The sequence below is a fragment of the Poecilia mexicana genome, unplaced genomic scaffold (assembly GCF_051168715.1).
Source record: "Poecilia mexicana isolate PSO_F unplaced genomic scaffold, ASM5116871v1 scaffold_18, whole genome shotgun sequence".
NCBI lineage: Eukaryota > Metazoa > Chordata > Actinopteri > Cyprinodontiformes > Poeciliidae > Poecilia > Poecilia mexicana.
In genome coordinates, this window is record NW_028263387.1 from 6,390,012 (window position 1) to 6,412,557 (window position 22,546).

At 37.7% G+C, this 22,546-nt stretch overlaps 1 protein-coding gene across 2 annotated transcripts; it reads left to right on the plus strand.

Moving 5' to 3' along the window:
• Positions 1-11,122: 11,122 nt before the first annotated feature.
• Positions 11,123-16,301, plus strand: LOC106912557 (uncharacterized). 2 transcript variants are annotated; one of them, XM_014979365.2, is made up of 3 exons: positions 11,123-11,253; positions 11,459-11,647; positions 11,876-16,301. In XM_014979365.2, the coding sequence occupies exon 3, from the start codon at positions 11,894-11,896 to the stop codon at positions 15,449-15,451; it is 3,558 nt and encodes a 1,185-aa protein (XP_014834851.2). In that variant the 5' UTR covers positions 11,123-11,253; positions 11,459-11,647; positions 11,876-11,893; the 3' UTR covers positions 15,452-16,301. The 2 variants fall into 2 exon arrangements, with proteins under 2 accessions (XP_014834851.2, XP_087871975.1); XM_088015849.1 differs by having other exon boundaries at positions 11,880-16,301.
• The last annotated feature ends 6,245 nt before the right edge of the window (positions 16,302-22,546 follow it).

The window sequence follows — 22,546 nt, forward strand, 5'->3', positions numbered from 1 at the left end:
CAATGTGAAGTACAAAATATTTAGTGGTTGAATTTGACTCCAAACAATGTGTATGGTTTCTCATAACTGAAACACATTAAAATGATAATAGATACTTTTTAGGTGGCTTTTCCAGATGGACACAGTTTATGTGCCCTATCCATAGAAGAAAAATTTTACTATTGAAGCTTACAGAACGTTAATATTCAGGTCTATACATGAACAGGTATTAATGCACGGGTGGTTGTACAACCCCTAGACGGTGGATACATGTTGTAAAAAAAAAAGTACTATAACATTAGAATTTTTAGATACTTCAGTATTATTGATTCAGAAAAATCCAAAAATATTATAATTAACCTCTTATAGACTTATATTTATATAAATACAATGTCTACAAAAACATGTAATAATAATAATAATAATAATAATAATAATAATAATAATAATAATTCAATATTTGGGTCCTTCCTGTTGTCTGGCCCAGCAAAAATCATAAATACAAAAGCATTAGTTAAGGTAATACAAATAAGTTAAAGGCAACTCTTTCACTTATGAGTGAGGCCACAAATCTGCTTATCAAGCCACATGCACTACATGAAAAGTATTTTGTGAAATTAAATACTTTTTATGTTAAGACACAAATAAACACAAGTTTTTTTTTTCCCCAACACAACATTTGCATCACTAAAAATATGCATCCGAAAGTATTCGTTCAGATAGTACATTATTTTGAAATACGGATCTGGGTTGCTTCCGCTTTCAATGCTGCTGTAGGCTGACGGCAGCACGCTGCGGTTTACCTTTCATCCGAAGCGCAGCCTCCTCGAAGCGGACAGACCGGTCGTCCTCTCCCCGCTGAACCGGATGGAGTGGTCCGGGTGTGTTATCCTGAAGCTCGCTGCTGACAGATGATGTCATTGCTTGAATTGTTTTAGTTCCCACGGTCCCTCCCAAACTTTTAGAAGCTTAAGACATTTTGCTAAATAACAATGATGCAGGAGATTTCCCAGCTCTACGTCAAAAGAATCACTTTGTGGCATCTTTGCGTCACTCAAACTCTTACAACTGGAAACATCTAGCAGAAGATGTGGGTTATGGTGAAATATCTAAAACCTTTTGCCAGGCATATTCTGTATTTAGTGGTTCACAAACGTTTTTCATAACAAGCATCGCATCTAAATGTCACGTTTTCCAAACACCACCTTCTTGACATTTTTTTTTTCAAACAATGACTCAACAGGAACGATGGGAAACAACATTCCAGCAAAGTTCACAGAAGTTTGGAGTGCAAAACACAAAAAGATTCTCACCAACTTTGATCTGAATATCCAGTATGTCTGCCTTTGCATAGACAATTTTGTAATAGCCGCAGTAAAAAGAAAATATTTATTTTCAATGTTACATCATATGTGCATACATAATTCATCTGCTTGGTCAATTAAAATCAATAACATTGTCTGACCAGAAAAGACTAATTTCTTTATTGCAAAAGGAAACATTTTATGTAATATACAGACGCATCTTGTCCTGTATTTTTTTAGATGTCATAATCTATTTACTGTCTTATAGATGAATGTTATGATGGTGTCCTTTTGCTGACTGATTTTTATTTATGATTTTGTCATTATACATACACACCCAGTGGTTTTGATTGTTGAAATTTGTTGAAATGGGAGTTGTTGAAATTTTCTCAACTTCTTTATTTTTCCAGCAGTTCCTTCTTACAGCAAAGATTAATTTGTTTGAACAAAACCAACGTTTTAGCTATTGGTGTTAATCACCACAGTTATTAATTTTTCTTGCTAATAATTAAGACAGATATTGGCTGGAAGTACCACTAGTGGCAGCCCAAGTGCCACATATGGTACTCGGACAAAGAACCACTGAATCACGACCATTATTGTTCCAGGACAAACTAAGTGACATTTCCGATTGTACAAAATAGAGACACTGATAATGTCCACATGGTGGCACTGTGTTCATTTTCATTGCTTTGCTGCTGTAGACGGAGACGTTTTTGTAACCGTCACTGGTTTTGTTTCTTCGCAAAGTCAAAGAATTGAGTCACTATTTGCTTATGCTTTGGCCCGATTCTAATTGTTCACAATGACATAGAGGTGATTATGCATTCTTCAGTCCTGATTTTGAAATAAGGGGCTCTAAGAAAAGCAACACACAAATTTCTGTTTTGACGTATCAAGTAAGCACATTGCCAAGAAAACAGAACTAAATCTCATGTTAAAACCACTTATTCCTGTCTGGGGAAAAACTAATTTGCCAGGACATGCTGAGATGTTTACTGAGCTTGATCTGGTGATTTTATGTCATGTGAAAAAACCCCAGAAGAACAACATAAATTCCAGAAAGTCTACGTTCGGAGTCACACAGGCAAAGCACGGTGCTGCAATTGTCAAGTCATTGTTGTTTCACATTTTTGATTCTTTGTCTATCCTGATTACCACCAGTGAAAGACTAAAGTCTGGATCCTGGCGACAGCCTGACTCAGTGCCCTGTTGATCGTGGTGGTTCTAGTTTCAAACTGTGTCTTGTTTGAAAATTTATGAAATCATCTTAAAAATGCTTAACATCATTAACAACTTATTGCATTTTGTGTTTAAAGTACATAATAATAAAATTAATCATTTTAAAAATAATTGTTTTTAAAGCATTCATTTGTATGTATTTAAAAACAAAATTTTGTACTCGTATTTTATGGCCTTTATGTGTTATAACCACCAAAAATGATCAAATTGAAGGTTATATTATTTTTGTTAGCTTAATATGCATCATTTCTTTCTGATGGCTATCAGTATTCATTTCCCTCATCTTTTTTATTTTATATCAAAATGATGGAATTAAAAAAAAGAACACATTAAAAACAGACAGTGTTCATGTTATTTAAAGGGGACTCAATATTAAGCCTCCAATCGTTAATAATCTTCACAAATATCTATTTTGAGAACAACCTATTTCATTCTCTGCTATTGTACGTTGCCATGGCTCCCTTCAGTTCTGAATGGCTTTTTTTTTTACATGGCAATAAATAGTTGTTACTGAAATGATATTAAGACCAAAGGAGTTTTATTTTATCAACAGTTTATCACACATCACTAACAGTTTCTGAGGCGGCCCGGCGTGTCAGAATGTTGTCAGGTCATCATGTTGGCATGGCTACAGGACTAAAGAATGATTTCAACAATGATGTCACAGACTCCTTTGATGACACAGAGGTGGAACTCTTGACTTTATCATAAGATTACCTTTGCCTCACTTTGAAGGAGTCCGCATCGTCTCTGCTTACAGAAATTGCTGCAAACCTTTTAGCCTAAACTAGTTGCTCATCAAACTAAACTGAAAATGTTTGACTTTGGAAAGATTTCAGGATTCGTGGTCCCATGCAAAACTCTTAAGCAGAGAGTTTGTAAAAGTGTTGGCAAACTTTTTGACAAAGTTTGCAAGCTTTTCAATACAGCCGGCACTATCCGGGAAGAGAATGAAACTTTGCCTAAGGAAGTCAAACAAATCGCCATGAGAGTAGAAAACACACAAGGTCTTGAAGATGATTGTAAGTACCTGGAGAAACAGATAAAGACTGATCGTTCGATAAACCAGAAGTTAAAAAGGCAAGTTCATGATCTGAAAATGAAACTGGAGTCTCAAGAAGTCTTGGAGGAAAAATACAACACAAGACAGGAAGAACTTCAGCAACTGGAGGAAAGCAACGAAAAGCTTCTAGAAGAAGTTGTTGCCTTGAATTTGATTTTGAAGGATTCGGTTGTATTGAAAGAAACCTACAGGATGTTAGAAGGCAAGAAGAAAATTCTGACCCAGCAAAACAGCTTTTTGCTGAAGCACGTTGAGAAAGTCCAACAAAAAGTTTTACAACAAGACCACACAGAAAGGACTCTGTCAGACAACAGAAGTGAGAGACCTACATCTTCAAACAAACAAAATGGCAAAAACACCAAGACTTCTCTCAAGGACAAACTTCGGAGTATGACCTTCCTTTTTTCCTCAGCAAAGACTGACGAGGAAGATTGTCTCTCCACTGAGATGACCCAATATCTCAGTGAAGAATCCGACCTGGCATCCGACCTGGCATGAACCGATGTCTTTTGCCCCTTAGAGCAGTTCAAACAAAATGACAAGATGGGGTTGCAAAACACAACACAGCCCTGGTGCTTTTCACCAAGGGTTCAAAATTCCAACACTTTGTTTCTGCATGGACTTTCCACAATATTCCTATGGGATAAAAACATTGGGTTCCCTCCAAGTACTTTGGCTTCTCCCACCATCAAAAAAGCAACATATTAGCTTCTTTCACATTCCCTACATTTCCCTTCAAACAGTATAAGGATGCATACATGACAAACTTTGTTCCACCAAAGTGGAACTGTGATACTACACACAGAGTATCACGGGAACTCTGGATGGAGTTTCCAATGTGCAGATGTGGGTTCTCTCCAAGAGCTTTGGCTTCTCCCACCATCAAAAAAGGCAACATCTTCATTTCTTTTAATTAGGCTCACTACATTTCATTTAAAAAAGAGTGCATGCATTCATGCACATTTGTTCCACCACTGGATGTTTCTGCATGGACTTTCCACAATATTCCTATGCAGATTTGGGTTCTCTCCTAGTGCTTTGCCTTCTCCCAATTACAAAAAAAAGGCAACATATTAGCTTCTTTCACATTCCCTACATTTCCCTTCAAACAGTATATGGATGCATACACAAACTTTGTTCCACCAAAGTGGAACTGTGATACTACACACAGAGTATCACGGGAACTCTGGATGGAGTTTCCAATGTCCAGATGTGGGTTCTCTCCAAGAGCTTTGGCTTCTCCCACCATCAAAAAAAGGCAACATCTTCATTTCTTTTAATTAGGCTCACTACATTTCATTTGAAAAAGAGTGCATGCATTCATGCATGTTTGTTCCACCACTGGATGTTTCTGCATCGAGTTTCCATGATATCTCTGTGTAGATGTGGGTTCTCTCCAAGGGCTTTGGCTTCTCCCACCATCAAAAAAGCTGGTTAGTTTCGGTTAATTGGCCCCTTTACATTGTGTTATGATTTGCGGTTGTTGAGGTTCGGATCCAAAAACAGAGAGGTGAGGCAGCAACTGAGTTTTGAGGATTTAATGAGGATCTTCAGAGAGTCCAGGCAGCAGGTGAGCAATGAAGCTAAAACTCAGCACACAGGAGCTCTTCAACATGACATAATTACTGGTTTCTTAGGGTGCGTTCACACTGCAGCCTGAAGTGACTCAATTCCAATTTTTTGGCAATTCCGATTTTTTTGCCGGGGCCGTTCACACTGCCAGTAAATGCAACCTGTATGCGTTCTGCAGTGTAAACGGGAAAACGACCTGAAAGTGTCCCACCTGCGCAGTAGAGTGCGCAATAGCGTCAGCGTTCTAAGTGTTCTGCCAACTGCCATAAAAAGAAGAAGTGCTCAGTGTTTGCGGAAGTAAACATGGAGGCTAACGGTGGAGCTTAGCTTACATATTTCAAGTTGTTGTCCGGCCGGAGCAGCATATTAACAACTTAATCCTCATATAATCCGTCATGGTTGTTGTTTTTCTTCCCACTTGCGCGTATCAGGACGCATAATAGTGAGATTTGTTGAGAATCAGTGGGTGCGTTCACACTGCAGCCTGAAGTGACTCAATTCCGATTTTTTTGAAGTAATGCAACCTGTATCCGATCTTTTCATGGCAGTGTGAACAGCACAGGTCGGATTCTTTTTCGAATGTGACCCATATCCGACACGTATCCGATTCAAATGCGACCTAACGTCCAGGTCGCGTTCATCCGAACTGAACGTCACAGATTCTCAACAAATCTCACTATTATGCGTCCTGATACGCGCAAGTGGGAAGAAAAACAATAACCATGACGGATTATATGAGGATTAAGTTGTTAATATGCTGCTCCGGCCGGACAACAACTTGAAATATGTAAGCTAAGCTCCACCGTTAGCTTCCATGTTTACTTCCGCAAACACTAAGCACTTCTTTTTATGGCGGTTGGCAGAACACTTAGAACGCTGACGCTATTGCGCCCTCTACTGCGCATGCGGGACACTTTCAGGTTATTTGCCCGTTCACACTGTAGAACGCATACAGGTCGCATTTACTGGCAGTGTGAACGGCCCCGGCAAAAAAATCGGAATTGCCAAAAAATCGGAATTGAGTCACTTCAGGCTGCAGTATGAACGCACCCAGTGACGTTCAGTTCGGATGAATGCGACCTGGACGTTAGGTCGCATTTGAATCGGATACGTGTCGGATATGGGACACATTCGAAAAAGAATCCGACCTGTGCTGTTCACACTGCCATGAAAAGATCGGATACAGGTCGCATTACGTCAAAAAAAATCGGAATTGAGTCACTTCAGGCTGCAGTGTGAACGCACCCTTAGTTACTCCACTGTCCATCAGTTTAAATAAAATGCAAACTGCACTTCAATCGCCATTCGTTGTTGTATCATTAGCTCACGACAAAAAGTATGTCAGATATAAATTAATATAAATAATTCAACGTAACACTTAATTGAAGGGGGGTGAATAAGACTGACATAACACTTTCATAAAGACCTGTCATGAACATGAATAAACCTTGAACATGAATATTTATGACTGTTGTCGTAAAGTGTCATTCGGTAAATTATGACAATTTTAATACAAAGTTGGCATTATTCAAAATGTCTTCATTATGACAACTTGATATTAAGCAAGAAATTATAACTTGTCATGAATGTAATAAAAGGTGAATTTATTGGCTTATAAGGCTTATATCCTTATAAGACAGCATTAACAAGTCACGAACATTTCTAGTTACCTCAAGTAAAGTGGACCACACTTACAGGAAATGTTCATGACTCTGTCATTAAAGCGATAGAGTAATGACACACAATGACATCTTCATTACTAGTTTACTTTGATACACTTTAACAGAGGAGGATAATGTCACAATTATAATGGTCTCATGACAGCAAAAGGTATGTGTAAATACAAGTGTTAATATTAGTGCTAATGTTAATGTTATAAGGATAACATTTTAAAAACATTTTAAAATTCACCTGTTATGACATTCATGACAAGTTATAATATCTTGCTCAATGTCACGTCATAAAGAGATTTTGAATAATGTCAACTTTTTATTAAAAGTGTCATGATTTACCAAATGACGCTTTATGATACCAGTCATAAATATTCATGAAGACTTATTCATGTTTATGACAGTGTCATGTAAGTCTTATTCACCCCCTTCAAATGAAGTGTTACCTAATTCAATAAATGCTTTCTTTGTGCAAGTTGAGTTTTGCAGTACAAAATTATAAATTATCTGATGGGCTTTTCAAAAACAAATATCTTTTCACCAAAGTGAGCTGGAGTTACCTCACAAAACCACAGGAAAAAGTTTTTGTTTGGGATGGCAAAAACAATTCTTATAAATAAATACACACACAAATAAATAGATAAATAAATAAAACAACTTTAGTGAATTATTTATATTACTTGATATCTGACATACTTTTTGTCATGAGCTGATGATACAACAACAAATGGTGATTGCAGTGCAGTTTGCATTTTCTCAACTAACGTTAACTAAGTAACACGTTACTTAGTTACGTGTTACTTAGTAACTTAGTTGCTAAGTAACTAAGTAACACGTTACTTAGTTATGCATTATTTGAAATAAAATGCAAACTGCACTGCAATCACCATCCGTCCTACAAAAAAAGACACAAACACATCAGGTTTTAGTTTTATATATTATTATTACAGTATTTAATCAGTCACTGATGCTGAAGGTTGGTCCGACAGACCAAAGGGCAAAATTCTCCAGATTTGAAGCCAACATCATTTTGTCTTCAAAGTGAAACTTTTTGTTTCATATACATTATTTCTGCCAACGTCTTCTTAATCCAATCAATCAAATTTTATTTGTATAACACATTTCAGTAGCAAGGCATTTCAAAGTGCTTTACATAATTAAAATAAAACCAGCATGTGACATTGAATAAACAGTGAGAAAGAGAAAGACATTTTGAAAAAGATTAAAAAAGATAAAAACATTAAAACCCGCACCCCTTTGAGGACTTTAGTTAAATGTCGTTTAACTGGGACTCTAAACCCCGTAGGACTTTAGTTAAACGTCATTTAACAAGGATTCTCACACCCTTAGATATAGATTCGTTGAACTGCGACATTTTCCGGGGCGGCTTTACATAGACAGTGTGAAAGAGAAATACGAAGTTAATAACTAGATGAAAAGTAAAAACATTAAAAACATCAAAGCCTAACCCTAATTTAACCATAAGCAACTCTTAACATAACTTATAAATGTCATGAGGTGTGTTGGTTGATGGTGAGGAGATGACGCTTAGACCCAGGTAAAATGAAGAATATGATGGTTTAATGATGATTTGCTCAGGGAATAAGTCCAAGACAGGCAGCACGGCAGGAGACAAGCGCACAGCTAAGATGCTGCTAGCAACCGACTAACAGAACTAACATGCGAACGAACACAAACCAGGACTTGGCAGTTCCACTGGAGAGTGTAGACAGCAATTGACGTTAGACAAACTTAGACAAGGACCCGACAAGAGACAAAGACAACAGGTGGACTTAAATACACACGGGGTAATCAAGGGAACGAGAAACACCTGGGAACAATCAACGGGGAAGACGCCGAGAGAGACTCACAGGAAGGAACTGAACACAAAAAAACTTCAAAAATAAATACACAGAAACATGGATCATGACAATAAATGTTATACAAGTATAAATGAGGCAGCTTCCTGCTAAGATGTTTCTGTAGCACAAATTCAAAAGACAAAGGCATAAATGGATCAAATGATCAGCCAAGATTTTCAGTGTCATTTAACAGTAAAGAAAGAAGACAGTTCTGTAAAACATGCAAAGATTAGGGGTCGTTATACTTTTAAGTCTTTGCTTTTGTCCATCAAAGTCTCTATGTTTTAAGATGTAATATAATGAAATAATGTAATTTCTTGAAGATTCTCAATTTAGCCAAATTGTAGTTTTACTTTTCCTGGTGACAAACCTTCAAAAATTAAATATTGTTCTGTAATTATAGAAAAATATGTGGGAATCTGAAAAGAAAGTAAAGATATTATCTCTGCTGTTGTTTCCCCCCCAACCCTCTGCTTGACCTTGTCATTATTTATGGATTTGCTCTGTTGTTGACCTGGCTGTGTCTGACCTCTACTGTGTGTTTTCTAATATCACTGGTTTGGTCCAATGAGAGCCCACAGTCTGAGCTGTCAGGAGGCGCCATCTTACCCCGGAGGTATTTTTAACCAAAATTCCTCTGTCATTTTAAACCGATTCCCGTGATTCACTGGTCAGTCACTTTTACAACAAACTGAAAACAAAGTTGGACCATACAGCTCCACTATTCTCGAAAAGTTTTTAATAAACGAGTATGCCCATGGAAATCTAAAGACATTTAGATTTTAGTTCCACTTCCCTCAGTGATTGTTACATTTGGTCACTCATATGATCGGGGTAGTTTTGATCCTGGTTGAGGACGTCATTTCTTTCGTCAAGCAGTATCTGCTCTGGCTGTTCCTGTTCCAGTCAGACTGGTGGTTTGTTGAATTTCCAGCTTGTGGTTCGCCTAATTTGACCTCATTTTGGGTCATTTTAAGATTGCAGATGTTCTGATTGCATTAGATCAGTGTTTCTCAACCCTGGTCCTCACCGGCCCCCTGCTCTGCATGTTTTAGATGTGCTTCTCTTCCAGAACAGCTGATTCAAACGATTGCATGACCATCAGGTACTGCAGAAGCCTGTTAATCACCCAGAGATACAATTCAGGTGTGTGGCAGAAGGGAAATGCCGAAAACATGCAGAACAGAGGGGCGGTAAGGACCAGGGTTGAGAAACATTGCATTAGAGGAAACCCTATAGTTTTAGCTCAGTGGTAAACAAAATGTCCCACCAACAGCGAAACAGAATAAATCAAGCACTATTGTTTGGCAGAGTATTTCATTTTAGCTAGCTCCAAAATATCAAGCTTGCTAGCACATGTCGAAGACTCTGGGGTTTTTCTGTGTGTAACTCGAGAACCAGTCTAACCAAGCAAAACTGAAAGCATGCTTTAGGGTTAAGTGAGGCCAATAGTCAGCTCAGTTGGAGCTATGAATATGTTTTAACTTGTCAGTATAGCCTCACTTTAACCAAAAAAAAAAAAAAAAAGAAAAAAAAAAAAAGAAAAGTCATCTAAGGTCACACTCTCTCCTCACTTTTTTAACTGTCCCTCCAAACATTCGGCTTCAAATAAACATGTTTGAGGTATTGCAATTGTTAAATTCTGATGGATTTTATTCGTAACATTTAGAAATAGATATATTTGGATAAAAAAAAACTTATTAAAGTTGAGCTGACTTGAAATTTTCCAAGCTAAATTCTGCTGCACAGTGAGTGAAAATTTTAGATGAAATAAAAGTGACTGGTCAACATTTAAAAACTACCTAAAAAAGTGTGTACAGGTGTATACGCAGCCCTATAAAAACGACTGGGTTTTGTGAAGTGAAAACAGGACAATTATAAACAAATTCATTACTTTTTCCACATGGCCTGACTGTTAACCTGTATAATTCAGCTGTAAAAGAAAAACAGGAATGGACTGAAAGTTTATGTGTTGCCATCTGTCACTAAAAGTGTTGCATCCATTTGCTGTTGCTTCATTGAGTATGATGGTGAAGGTAAGCTCTCTGATCGACTCATTCAGACCTCCAACCTTCTGCCAGAAACTTTTAAAAGTTTAACTGTGCTGGAAATTACGCTTTACCACCATCATAAGTGATTATTGACCATTTGAAGACAGCAGGTTCTAAAAATGAAAGTCGGACCTCTGGTTCTTGAACTGGGAAATCACAATAACATGCAGCGGTCTAATTGCAAAGTCATGTATAAATGTATAAGTATACATTTAATGAAATGACTCAATTCTCTACAACATTATGGAAAACAGCACACAGGTACCAATCATCAGCTGCGTCATAGTATTTGTGCCCTCTGCATGTACAGTAAGTCACTTTGTTTAGAGTAAGTGAAGCTAAAACCTGGAAATTCCCTCTGGGCGGCACAGGGTCTATAAAGCAAAAGTGAAACCAATACAAAAGTATTAAAAGGATAAGTATGACTTCTCGCAGCAGGAGGAAGCTTGCTTCCACGTCGTCAATTCAGTTGGAAATAAACTGACTGGGATTTAAGAGGACGGTGATCAGGTGAGTCACAATGTTAATAAAATATTAATTTGACTAGGTTTGTGAGTGTGAGTAAAGGGAAAGACAAAAAAATCATGTTTCTGCTTTAAATATAATTTTCCAAACTTCAAGTCATCATGATTGAAGTAGAAACAGTATCTCAGTTACAGCACAGATCCATAAAAAATGTTTTACTGAGATGAGCTATGATCATTTCTACATGCAGGGTATGCAGCGTACGGACGTCAGTGCAGTTCTGTCACTACATGCTAAGTTAGATGAAGTAAACAGCCGGAAGCCCCCTGGGGGTGGTGCCAATGTAAAGACAGCAACATTGAAGCAGCAACCAAGTTAAAAAGACAAACATGATCACAGGGTGATACATCAGCTGCTTGATTTGTCGTTTTTGTACCAGGTGAGTCCACTGCTCTTAAAATGAATTTTGTAATCCAGCAGTATTGAAAATAGCTTTGTGTAAATGTAACCCAGAGGTTTTACCAAGCTACATATTATGAATGTTTGGCATGGTGTTTCACTGCAGCTATAGCAAATTCTTAGACGTTGTTAAATGCTGTTATATGTTTCTCTGTTAAAAAGGTTTCTATAAAACACTCTCTAAGCATTTTACTCTATTCTGTTTTAGCCAGACTTGAGCAAGGAAATGGATCCCAGAGTGATTCACCGAGTTGTAACTTCTTTTCTTGCTCCTCGTCTATTTTCTCCAAATGAAAATGAAAAGAATCTCATCAAGCTGCTGCAAGGACTGGTCAGGAGTATTAAATGGAGACCTGAAGACGTCAGTGAACTGTTTGATGCCCTTTTACAGCGATTTGAGTCGGTTTGTAGAAACGACGGATCACAACTCCTCACATGGTTGCTCCAAATGTTGCACTGGATTCAAGTTAACTACATCACACCAACCTGGAGATCTAATTCAGGAAAAAGCCTTCTGGAGTTGGTCAGAGACACTGCAGTGACCAATGAAGCACTCAAGGCGTGTTTGGCAGATGATGAAGACAAAACACTGGATGAAATTATTGAAGAAATCAGAGATGGAAATTTTAACCAAGTTAATAATGAGTTGTTGGCTGAGGTCAAAGACATTGTGTCATCAGTTCAAACTGCTCTTAGGTCTCGCAGTTCAGGATCAGAGCTGTCTGGCCTGAGAAAAGTCTTGCTGATTCTTTGCCAGGCAGCAGAAAAAACTCACTTCAGACCACGACTGACCCAGATGGTGAGCTGGTGTCTCATGGCTCCATCCAAAACGGGGCGCCTCATTCAGGTCGGCACTGGAGAGGGGAAGTCCTGCATTGTGGCCATGTTTGCAGCCTTTCGAGCTCTGAGAGGAGAAAAAGTCGACATCATGTCCAGTTCATCTGTTCTAGCAGAGAGAGACATGAGAGAATGGAAGAAATTCTATGACCTTTTGAAGATCAGCGTGGACTGCAACATCAACAAGCAAGACAAAGACTCAAAAAAATGCTATGAGAGCCAGATTGTTTATGGTACTGCTGAGCAGTTCACTAGAGACTGGCTGAAACACCATGTTCTTAAGAAGGACATATTTGGCCAGAGGACATTCCAGTGTGCAATTGTGGATGAGGTGGATTCCTTGATGCTGGACAAAGGCCATCATGTTCTCTACTTAAGCAGTGACATTCCTGCTCTGCAGCATCTCAACCCTCTTCTGGCATTAATATGGGCCACAGCTAACCAGTACAGCAAATTAGGGTCAGGTCACATTGTTGGGCGAAAATACCCCTTTCACCAACTTGTATTAGAACAGATCAAGCAGGAAGGATTGGATGAGTTGACTGTCCTTCAAATGGCCGAGGACACAGGTGTACTGGCCAATGGCACAGTCACGGAAATACAGAGGAAACCTAGTCTTTTAGATGAGAAAATTGCAACAACTGCAAATGTTGGAGCCGATAAGCTGGTCGAGTTCTTTAGGGCAGTGGAGACCAGATTCCCATCATGTCAGTTTGCTTTGCACAGCATCAACACAGATGGATCCGTAGAAGAACTGAACAGGTCATCAAGAGGAAGTGGTCAGAGACGAGTGTCTCTGCTTTTGAATGGAGGCTTCTGTCAATACATGTATCCTGATACAGACAGTGTATTGAGAGCTACAGAAAAGGAAGTAAGGTGTTTTCTGCATTTCACACCACGTGAGCTGAACAAGTCTGAAGGAAGCTGCTACATCCCAGGTTTCCTTTCAAATCTTGTAGACTCAAAACTAAACGTCTGGATAAAAAATGCATTCCATGCAAATAGCATGGAAAAAGATAATGAATATATCTTTGAAGGTGATATAATTATACCTGTGGACTACAGTTGCACAGATGTCATTGGAAACAGCTTGAAATGGAGTGATGGTCTACAGCAGTTCCTTGAGATGAAACATCAGACAAAGTTAAGTGATATGACCATCATCACCAACTACATGTCCAACGTTGGTTTGCTTCAAAAGTACAAAAGTCAGATTTACGGACTGTCTGGGACTCTTGGAGAACAAGCAGAGATTGAGAGCATGAGGAAAACATTTCAGGGCATCAAGACTTGCCAAATCCCTTCATTCAAGCGCAAGAAGCTGTTTGAGGTTCAAGGAGTTATCATGAAGGATGAAAGAAGATGGATCGAGAAAATCTGTGAAGTTGTGTTTGATCAAATCAAGCCTACACCATACAGGTCTCCAAGAGCTGTGCTAGTGACTTGTGAATCCATCAAGCTAGCAAAGTTACTGTACCAAATTTTTAGTGGCAGAGTCTCAAGCACAATGCTTTACATCAAAAACAACAAGGACAACAGTGTTGTCTTTACAAAGAAGTTGGGTGCAGGAGACGTCGTCATAGCAACAAACCTGGCAGCTCGTGGAACAGACCTTCAGGTTTCTGACTCTGTAAAGTCAGCTGGGGGTTTGTTTGTTGTGCAAACTTTTCTGCCTGATAATTCCCGTGTGGAGGCTCAGGGCATTGCACATACAGCTAGACAAGGATCACCAGGGTCTGCTCAGATGGTTGTCTGCTTCACTCATCTGTCAGAGCCGCTACAATTGCTAATTCTAACACGTAACTTTCTGTCCTTCATGGAAAATATCGCAGATGCCTCTGAAACCTTTCTGAAATTGTTTCTCATGCACTTGAGGCAGTATCAGAGGAGCAGCACCAGGGGAGAAAGTCAGGAAATGTCCTCGCTGCTGTATCGTATTTTGACTGAAAACACCAACTTTGATTTGATGATGGTTAAAGAGATCAGAGATGCGATAGTGGCTGAACAACTGTCTAGCTACGTGGACTCTGATCTGCCAAACATAAAGAAGAAAGAAGAGCTTTTCGGTCAGTACCTGGACACACTGAATCTGCTCTACAAGAGCAACAACAACAAACCGGCTGAATCAGATGTTTCCGCACTCAATGAGTTTTGGGGAATGTGGCTCCTGACAAAATTTTCTGAGGAAGGCTCTGCTGTTAGATTGAAAGCCATACTGAGTGCAGACCTGAGTACAGCCTTACAAAAACTAGGGCAGAGAGAATCTCCCTCATCCAACGTGCACTACTACACTGCCAAAGGTAGTGAGCTCAAAAAAATGGGAAGGCAAACAGAGAGTATTGACATGTATACTAAAGTCATAAACCAGGACCCCTGTTGGGCAGCAGTTACATTTTACAATCGTGCTTTTGCATCTTTAACCCAACACAACAGCAGCCAGGACCCTGAGTGTCTCAGTCAGGCTCTGGAAGATTTGCAAAAAGCTCTCATGTCTGTGAAGCTCCACTGTGATCAGCTGGATGTCACTTACAGATACGTCACACAGCAAACCACAAACCCTGCTGGCAACTTGACAACCAGATTCGACAAACACATCATGGCCAGACACACGGTTCTGGTGTCCTTCAAAACAAATATTTTCGAAGCAATGCAGAAGGTAAACAGGGCCAGGGATACGAGCGGATCTGTTAGAGTGAAGGAGACTCCTGTCTACTCCCTGGTTTCTCTGGAGCATCTTCTTCCCATGCCAGTGATCTTGTCGGAATCAGCCAGGGCGATTTATTCCAGAAACCCTCTGTTGAGGCACCAACTCGCCAATCACCCCTCCTTAGATATTTTTAATGAAGTCATGAGTCTTGAATCTATGGGCCTTACTCACGTCTATGTTGTAGAGATACCCTCTTCTTTGGCTACCTTCTTTTCAAAGATAGCTCGGGCCTTTCATTGATTAGGTTGACTTGTGAGAGTGAAGAAATTGAACACAGTGTATTTTTGACAAGATGCAATATCCACATATTAGTTTAAATTATGCACAAAAAATGTTTAAGGTTGTTGACAAGTGATTTGTCAATAATCACTTGTGTTGTTTAGAGTCAGTGACTTTTGGTAAGGGGTGAAAATATTCTGCCCATAACAATTGTATAGTATTGAAAACATAGATTTTTCTTCTGATTACTTATTTGGATTCTATGAAAAGGTATGGAAACTTACTAACTTTGCATATTATAACAATTTTTTAAATAATGAATTGCTATAAATCAGTTTACATGGTTACAGAGGAAACCTCTAGCTTTTGTTTTAGAAAAAAATTATAAATTTTTCTTCTACATCTCACTGTCTACAGATACACGGTTATGTTTTCAGTTCTACATTTCTGAAAAAAGTTTAACATTTTTCATTTTTATAATTTTTTTAAGTCAATTTTGACATACAAGGCAATAATCACTCTGACTTGATATTTTATGTTACCATGAAAAACTTTATTATATGTGACAAAGACACAAGGAGTCATAACAAAGTGTCTTGTATGTGTTTTGTCGTAACTTTGGATAAAATCTTGGATTTCCTGCCAAAGATATTGGCGCACACACACACGCACGCACGCACGCACGCACGCACGCACACACACACGCACGCACGCACGCACACACACACACACACACACACACATTTATATATAAATAAAATGTGCACTTGATTGATGCTTACAGTAAACTTTTTTCAGATATTCTGAAGTGAAATGTGAAAATGTTATTTTTAGTATGAATTAACTTTTTATTAAAGAGCATAAACAGAAACTGATGACTATGGCCTCTTTATTTGATACACTTAGTTTGTATTTGTAATTATAAATACAAAACAGGCAAATGCCCTGCTTGTCGAGTCCACTCTGTAACCCACAGACTACCTGGACCCCCAGTTAAACTATCTTGTGCTGATAAAATTGTCTAATGCATGTAAATGATATCTTATGTCTGCGTCTCTGGACCTTCTTTCACTATTAATCATTAACCTACATATATTTAGTTGACTGTGTACCAAACAGCACTAGGCAAGTTTTTCATTTGTCCAGTAGATGTCAGTGTTTTATTCACCTACACAATGAAACACTGAGTTTCAAATTCCACATGCATAGATGCTCTAAATGAAAAAGAAAACAAGCTGAAAGAAAACACTGAGTAGATGCAGGACTATAAAGACTTTGATTTTTATATAAATTAGTGAAAACTGTGAGGAAACCCACATGTATGCATGAAAATATCTGTGAATTGATAAAAAGACTTTCTGCTGAGAAATAAAAAGACATAACATATCAAAACAAAATGTTAATTAAAAATGGTTCTGCTTAGATTTTGTGTTTGGATTGTCTATAATTTATCCCGTGGTGTTTAAATATACGTTGTTAGCATCTGTTTTGTAAATATTACAGAACTAAAAATAAATACATTTACTTAAGTAAATGTATTTATTAGTATTTATTATGTATTTATTTAGTCTGACAGAATATTCCAGCCACAGTGAAACAGAATGAATGAGAAATGTATGTTTGGTGCCAACAAATTCAGATGATGCAGACATTAGTTTATTTGTTGTTTTTTTTTTAGTTTCCTGGACAGAAAGCTATCTAAAAAACTCAAGAGAATTAAAGAAAGTTATGTACTTATTAAGCCAATGATGAGTCATGACCTTAAGATCCAGGGTCAAAGGTCATTGGTGAGCTCAAATAAAACAGTTTCTATTGATATTATTAACTGGTTTCACATGATTCCACTTTGCATATCTGCAAAAATAACAACATAAAGACATTTGCCAAACAAACCGCACCAGGGATTTTCTGTCTGTAACTGTTTTGTAAACCAGTCTTACCAAAGCAAAACCAAAAGCATATTTGAAGGTTATGTGAGGACAATAATCAGCTGATCTGGACTTATGAACATGTGTTATCTTGTCACTGCGGCTCTGCCCTCAGTTTTATAATTGTTCCTCCAAACACTCGGTTTCAAATATATCATATATGTTCAAGGTATTAAATAAACACTGGGTTAAAGAGAGCTGACTTGAAAATGTACTTTATCAACAGACTAAATTTCAGCAGCACTGTGAATGTAAAAACATAAAGGATAGACAGACCGTTGCAATATATTTTTTACTTTTTCTGTGTGGCTTAATATATAACTAAGTTTGCATATCCTTCTGCTTGGCTGTCAGTCTTTGATTCACTTTATTAAATTTGAGGATATGCAATAAATGTAACATCATTATTTTAGTGCAAAAAGATTAAAAATTATACGGCTTCAATGATCAATCTAGAATCTAAATTCTTTTAGATTTTTAGTTTGGACCTTATTTGATATTGATATAATCTGAATGAATGATTTTCAAGAGCGTTAATGACCATGAGAATTTAAAACTGTCACAAGTTTAATAATTGTTTATAGTGTTTTAAAGGAAAGTCAACATTTTGTCACTTTGACATCTGGATGCCACACAACTTGATGCATAAATACATAAATAACTAAATAAATCAAGATTCAATGATATATTGAATACAGTTAAGTTAGTACATTTTTAACAAAAAATTTAATTTGTTAAATGTTCAAGTAATGTATAACTTCAGTGTTTGTTATATTTCATGTATTTATTTCACAACAAGTTACCTGCAAACTAATTGCCTTGCATAACACTGAAAAAAAAGAATCAACCATTTGCTGCAATGTAGAGCTTTGAAATAATAAATATTGGAATAAGTTAAATTGGTGTATTTAGAACAGACTGAAACTTAAAAGGATCCATGAGTAGTTGCTACAAGCGACTTTATTTGGGACATATCTGTTTTTGATGTAAACAACTCTGTAATAATATTGTAGGCTGTTTAGTTTTTACACATTATAATAAAATATTGTCACAGGAACGTCGCCATGTTGTTCACGCCGCAATGCATTCCAGGTAAATGACGCCTAATGGTCCAATTGTGCTAGCTACGTCCAGCCAAAACAGAGACGAGTAAAGTTATTAAGCCTTTTCTAATTTAACCGGGGTGCACTGAAATCGATCGAAACGTAGAAATAACAAGAGGTGATGAAGATGAGGAGGACCAAACAAAGGAAGAGGACAGTGTAAGAGCCATCTGAATGAAATGAATGATTATTGAGGTGATGGGAGCACACGCCTTTGACACTTGGGTGGTGGGTGTGTCAAGGTGGGCGTGGCTGTCACTGAAGGTATGAATGGGAGCCATACTGGCATACTGGCTTATTATGTTTGAGGAAGCGGGTGCGCCGGGGTGGTCATAATTTCTGTTGACCGTGTTTAATGCCGTTTATTGTTGGCACTATTGGATGGTTTGGCCTGGTCAGTCAGTTTCAATTTGTAAGATCTGAAGTAAGACAATCAAAGTGGAATAAATAGATGATTGCAACAACAAAGTAAGCGGCCTGGAGTTATTTGAAGCATGCGTCGAACAGTTGTGAAATTCCCCGGGTTATCCCAGTGTGGCCCTCATACATCTTTAGCTATGTCGCACATCTAGACAGAGTTGGCCGTAGGAGCTCCTGGTGTGTTGCTGCTGCCTTCAGCTTTCTAAATGAAATGATAAACAACATTTACCTCTGGTCGCACTGCGTGATCTGGTAAGTACTTCTATAACTCTGTCATCCAGGACAGAAGTAGTACTGCCGGTACTACAGGTGCAGAGCTCTCTCAACATGTAAAACAGCTTCCAGTGCTGTCTTCCTGATGTTTCGTCCAGCATTTTTTTTTCGCTCCGGTGGCACCGGGGCTTACTATTAGGGGCTTTGTGGATAAAAACCATCTCCACAGCATTTTTTTTTAGTTCGTTAAGGTAATGATCACCTGTTAGAGTCTTGTTTTGCTCATACAAATGACAAAGTCTTGTGGAGAGAAATGTCTAGAGCACAAATTTAGGTCCTTTTGAAGTTGTGTTTCAGCTTCAGCTGTCTCTCACTGCGCTCTTCTTTTTTTCTGTGCGGAAGCGATCCAGATTCACCTTACTGTTTTTTTTGTTGTTTTTTTTAATCACAGCCAATAGTGACACGGTGTGGCATTATCCAAACGCAGTACGATAAAGTTAGCCTTCCTGTGTTTACTTTGTAGATTCCAGTAGAGAATGGACCTAATAACGTCATTAACCCACCAGGTGAAAAGATGGTGATGTCCACAGGTGAAAATATAATATATAATTTTTTGAAGTAATTATGAGTTTTGGTGTATCAACAACAATTTTTTGATTAATAGGAAAATTGCAACATATTTAGGCCAACATGTTCAACTAATGTTGGATCCCTTTTAACATCACCAAAACCAAGGAGCTCGGAGCTCCTGCTGGACTTATCAGGAAAAGGAGGTGGAAGTTGTCCATTTCTACAAACATCACGGTTTACATGTTAACAGGAAACTGGATGTCCTCCAATGTTAATAAAAAAGGGGCAAATCAGGATGTTCTTCCTAAGGAGCCAAGGGTCCTTTAAAATCTGTTTGAATATTTTTGATACATTCTACAAGTGTTTTATGTCTGGTGTTTTGCTTTATACTGTGGAGGAGTCCAGACTAATATGAAGCAAATATTAAGACAAACAGTGGACTATATTAATGTTTGGTGCCATTAGCACATGACATGCATCACTTGGTGTCTACCATATGCATTTCTGACATCTTTTAATTTTCTTATTTTTGTTTGTTATTTAAGTCATCCCTAGCCTTATATTTAAGATTTATGCTGGGGGGAACTTTTGAACAAATTATACAGTTGAAAAGATTTGCATAGCATATTAATATGACCTTTGTGAGGATATTTAAGGTTGTATTCATCTTCTGACATTTCACTGCTTTATAAATGTTAAGAAACTGAAAGAAAAACTGTCACATAATCTGATTGCTGCCTTAACCTCTGGAATAACACCCTTGGCAGGACATGGTGAAGACATTTGCCAAACAGACTGTAGGGGAATTTTTATAATGCAATAAATTTCAAATCTTTTAACTTGGAGACAAAAGGTCAACGTCACAATGCTGACAAGCTGACATTAGGGTTGGTAGTTTTTACAGTGTATCTATGAGCATCATGTACCAACATCTGAAGGCCAAGAGAGGACAACAATCCAAAGTTTAAATAACACTTGATACATTTCAACTTTATAGATATCAAGCCTAATCACTTTACCATCCATAAAAGAACAAATTACACCGACACACCTAACATTACTGAAAAGGGCAGCACAACCAGTTATTTCTGGACAAGCCTTGGTGCCAGTAGTAGGAAACGTCTTTTGGCGACATGTCTCTTACAGAGTAACTTCAACAGGCACGTGCAGAGGGGGGGGGCTGGGGGTGCTTGAGCACCTGCCCTATTTGCTCCTTGCCCCAAAGTGCCCTTTTGGTCAATTTTTTTTTTGTTTTTTTTGTTGGTATTATTATTTTCAAAGCCCTCTTCTGACACATAATAACATATACTAAAATTATTTTATTTATTTATTTATTTTTTGTACTACATAATAAGCCCTCCGGTCACCTTGTTACCTTTGACCTTTTGCCCGTGACGCATGACGCAGTTGCCTCTCGTGCAGTGAGATAAGGCGGCTAACTGGAGCTCAGCATAGCGAACGTTCCAGATTACAGAACAGTTTTTGGTGAATTATAACGTTTTATGTATATATATATATATATATATATATATAAAGTGGAGTAGACTTCCTACTTGTCAGATGAGGGAAAACGTTGAAGTCTCGTTTCTGCTTCAGCACGGAGTCGCGGTTTAAGCAGAGAGGTAATGAAACACAACAGACACTGACAGGCCTCTACGTCTAGCTTACTCTGAAGAACTGCTGAGCGGGAGGAGACAGCCAGGTGAGGAAAAACTGTTCTTATCTATCGATTCAGTATTTTTATCATACAGACATTAGGCTGCTGTTGTTGTGCTATTAGCTAGCTGCTAGCTAACGACTTTGCTAGCAAAGCTAGATAACTGAAAAGCTTCTTCCCCGTGTACGAGGCACATCGTCCATCCAAAACTTATCATCTCCATAATGGATATATGTCCGATCTTCTAATTTGCTTTGCTGCATAATGTACATTGCATTTATTCTGGCGTTAAGTAAATGTGTCTTGAAAGAAAATAGCACTTAAATAATAGTCCAACAAGGATATTCACTTAGAATTAAAAATAACTCACCCTAAATTACCATGATAGATATAATGTATGTCATTAACGAAGGGGAAAAAACTCAACCCAGACTTTAAGTTTAGGGTCTGGTTCGCAGAGTATGTAGTTAAATTTTTTCCCCAATTATTCAATGTTGAAAAATAAACTAACCTCAGTTAAGTAAAATAAAATTGTAATCAAAACTTTTGGAATTGTAATGATTTCTTTTTTAAAAACAAATTCTTTTGTTTAAAAAACTTTTTTTAAATTAAATAACTAATTTTTGTCTTGTGAACTTAAGAAGTTATTTGCCAAACATAAACTTTTATTTGCACACATCAGAAATCTTTTGTTGTGATTTTGGCTTCTGCCCATGATGTCATCTGAGAATCACAAGCAAAACTTTGAGTCAAACAAAAACTTTGAATATCAAGAAAATATTTCTGACATGCACAAATAAGTTTGTTTTGCAAAAAAATTCACTTCATGAGACAAATGTGTGATTTAAGTGTTTAAAAAAGTTTTAAGCAAAACTCAGTAGGCTTTTCCCATAGTGACATGCATTAACAATTCAATTTTTGCTTTTGTTTTTTTTCTTTTTTTCTGCAGTTCCACCTTAAAGTTTGATGCAGCTCTGCTTTCCTGAATGGACCATCTTCATCTCCACTGCAGCAAACAGGCAGCTCTTTTTTTATAGATTACAGTCACTAAAAGGCTGCTTTGTGCCCTTGTTTATATTTTTAATAGTGTAATTCTGTAAAGACAAAATATGTAAATCAGAACTAAACCTCCAGCTCTGATTTACATATCTTGCTAAATTGCGGGTTTGAATATTGCAATACTTTCCTATAACAAAATAGACCTGCAGAAAGAAATTACTAATAA